Source organism: Cibotium barometz, chromosome 15 (assembly GCF_041138505.1).
Source record: "Cibotium barometz isolate CiBa-2024 chromosome 15, ASM4113850v1, whole genome shotgun sequence".
Lineage (NCBI taxonomy): Eukaryota > Viridiplantae > Streptophyta > Polypodiopsida > Cyatheales > Cibotiaceae > Cibotium > Cibotium barometz.
In genome coordinates, this window is record NC_141060.1 from 12029941 (window position 1) to 12031806 (window position 1866).

The window sequence follows — 1866 nt, forward strand, 5'->3', positions numbered from 1 at the left end:
TTTCCAAGCTTTCCTATTTTAATTTTTTAATTGAAAAGTGTAAACACCTTTTTGATAGAATGTCTTTAAGGTATGTTGAGAATGTGCGAAAAAATACGCTAGATGTCAGAGATTTGATGCTTTGTGTCTAGAGTTCAAACTTCAAGTGACGACTCACCACGTTTGATGGTCGAATGCTCATGGTGGTGACATTGAGCAGCTGGCGTGGCTGTGAGTTCTACAATGGCTTGCGTGCTCTACAATGTCTTGTGTTGCGTGGCTTTGAGCTCTACAATGTCCTGGTCCTGGAGCATGCTCAAATCACGTGGCTGTGAGTCCTGGTCATTTGAGCATGCTCACACTACGAGCTTTTTGAGCTTGTTTTTCTCAAGTAAGTGACTGCAAGTCCTCGTCATTTGAGCATGCTGCGACTACGAACTTTTGGGTTTGATTGTGAAAAGAGAGCATGCGCAAAATAAAAAAATTGTCTGTATATGATGATTCTGGCGCACATGGGAAGCTATGATTGTTGCCGTGAGAATCACGGCTTCGAATCATGTAGCACTAATCATGTACCAGGTGGAGGCTGGACCGGGCGGGCCAAAGGGAGGGTCGTTCTGTAGTCTGAGCCCCCTCAGTCGTGCATAATTTGATAGATTACTTGTTAAATTGTATTGTCTACTGGACTCCGGAGAAGGGAGTCCTTCGTTAAGTTTCTGAGTTTTCTTCTTCCCCTCCCCTCCCCTCCCCTCCCCTCCCCTCCCCTCAATCATGGGCAAATTGCTCAGAAAGTTCCAAAAGGTCGCTGCACGATCAGCCCTAATTACTCCTCTGCCGGAGATTAGCTCCTCCAATTGTACTGAATGCCACTATGCGAAGCTGATTAATGGTGATCACGCGGAGGGGGAGGAGGCACGTAATAAGGGCCATGGACCTCCGGCCTTTAAGGTGCCCAAGGGTTTTTTGCCTGTCTTGTTGGTAGGAGAGGAACTCTGCAATTGCAGTTGCAGTTGCTTGTATATGATTAGGGTCTCCCTCCTCGGGCACCCCCTCCTCGAGGAGCCTCTGCAAAGGTCTGCCCAGGAGTTTGGCTATTCTCAAGCGGGCGCTCTCAGGCTTATCTGCGATGCGCACGCGTTCGAACGACTCCTAAGCCTCATCACTTGACATGGAACCGCATTTGAGGCATGCATTATTATCAAACTAGACGACGAATCCCAACGTGCTAGGAATTCTAGAATACCATGACTGATGATTGTAATGCCTATCAGAAATTATCACTTAGCAATTGTAGTAATTGTACCATTAACCCAATTATCTATGTACCATTCCAATCATCAAATGCATCACTTGAAAAGTTGTACACCTTGCCTTGCTAAAAGCAAAGATAGATATAAGTGTACCAATAAATTTCATATTTGGTGTAAAGGCCTTTGATGCATAAGTGTTATTCTCTCTTTTTTTGGATCAATAGTTATATATATATTAATCAAAAACCCTTTACAAAAAAATATCCAGAGAGCTTTACATCTATTTATGCAATTAGATCCTATTCAGTAGATCATTAATCAATGCCCATCTCTCATCCTCAAAAACAAAGGAGGATTCCTCCCATGAGATCTGATGCCCCAGCTGCATACATGCTTCCATGAGACTTTCAGTTGTATATCCTTTAGGTAATTGCTGCTCCAATACCTTACCCTTCTTGGACCAAATTTTAACTACTGGCCTAGTACATATTGGTTCTTATTAAATGCCACAAAGGTGTAGTCAATTTGCTTAACTTTCTTGTACCATCTCTTCGTTCTTGGAGCATACTTCACTGGTCTCTTCCTTGTCTTAACTTTGTACAAATCTAAGTGCACCAACAAACAACAGTTAGGCTCA

At 43.3% G+C, this 1866-nt stretch overlaps 1 protein-coding gene across 1 annotated transcript; it reads left to right on the top strand.

The window, feature by feature from the left end:
• Positions 1-750: 750 nt before the first annotated feature.
• LOC147630976 (auxin-responsive protein SAUR71-like) lies at positions 751-1146 on the top strand. Its single transcript, XM_086809117.1, has one exon. The coding sequence runs from the start codon at positions 751-753 to the stop codon at positions 1144-1146; it is 396 nt and encodes a 131-aa protein (XP_086665243.1).
• Positions 1147-1866: the final 720 nt, after the last annotated feature.

Bases quoted from the DNA above. Each gene is read 5' to 3' on its own strand.
- LOC147630976 (XM_086809117.1), top strand. From the start codon at position 751: ATGGGCAAATTGCTCAGAAAGTTCCAAAAGGTCGCTGCACGATCAGCC.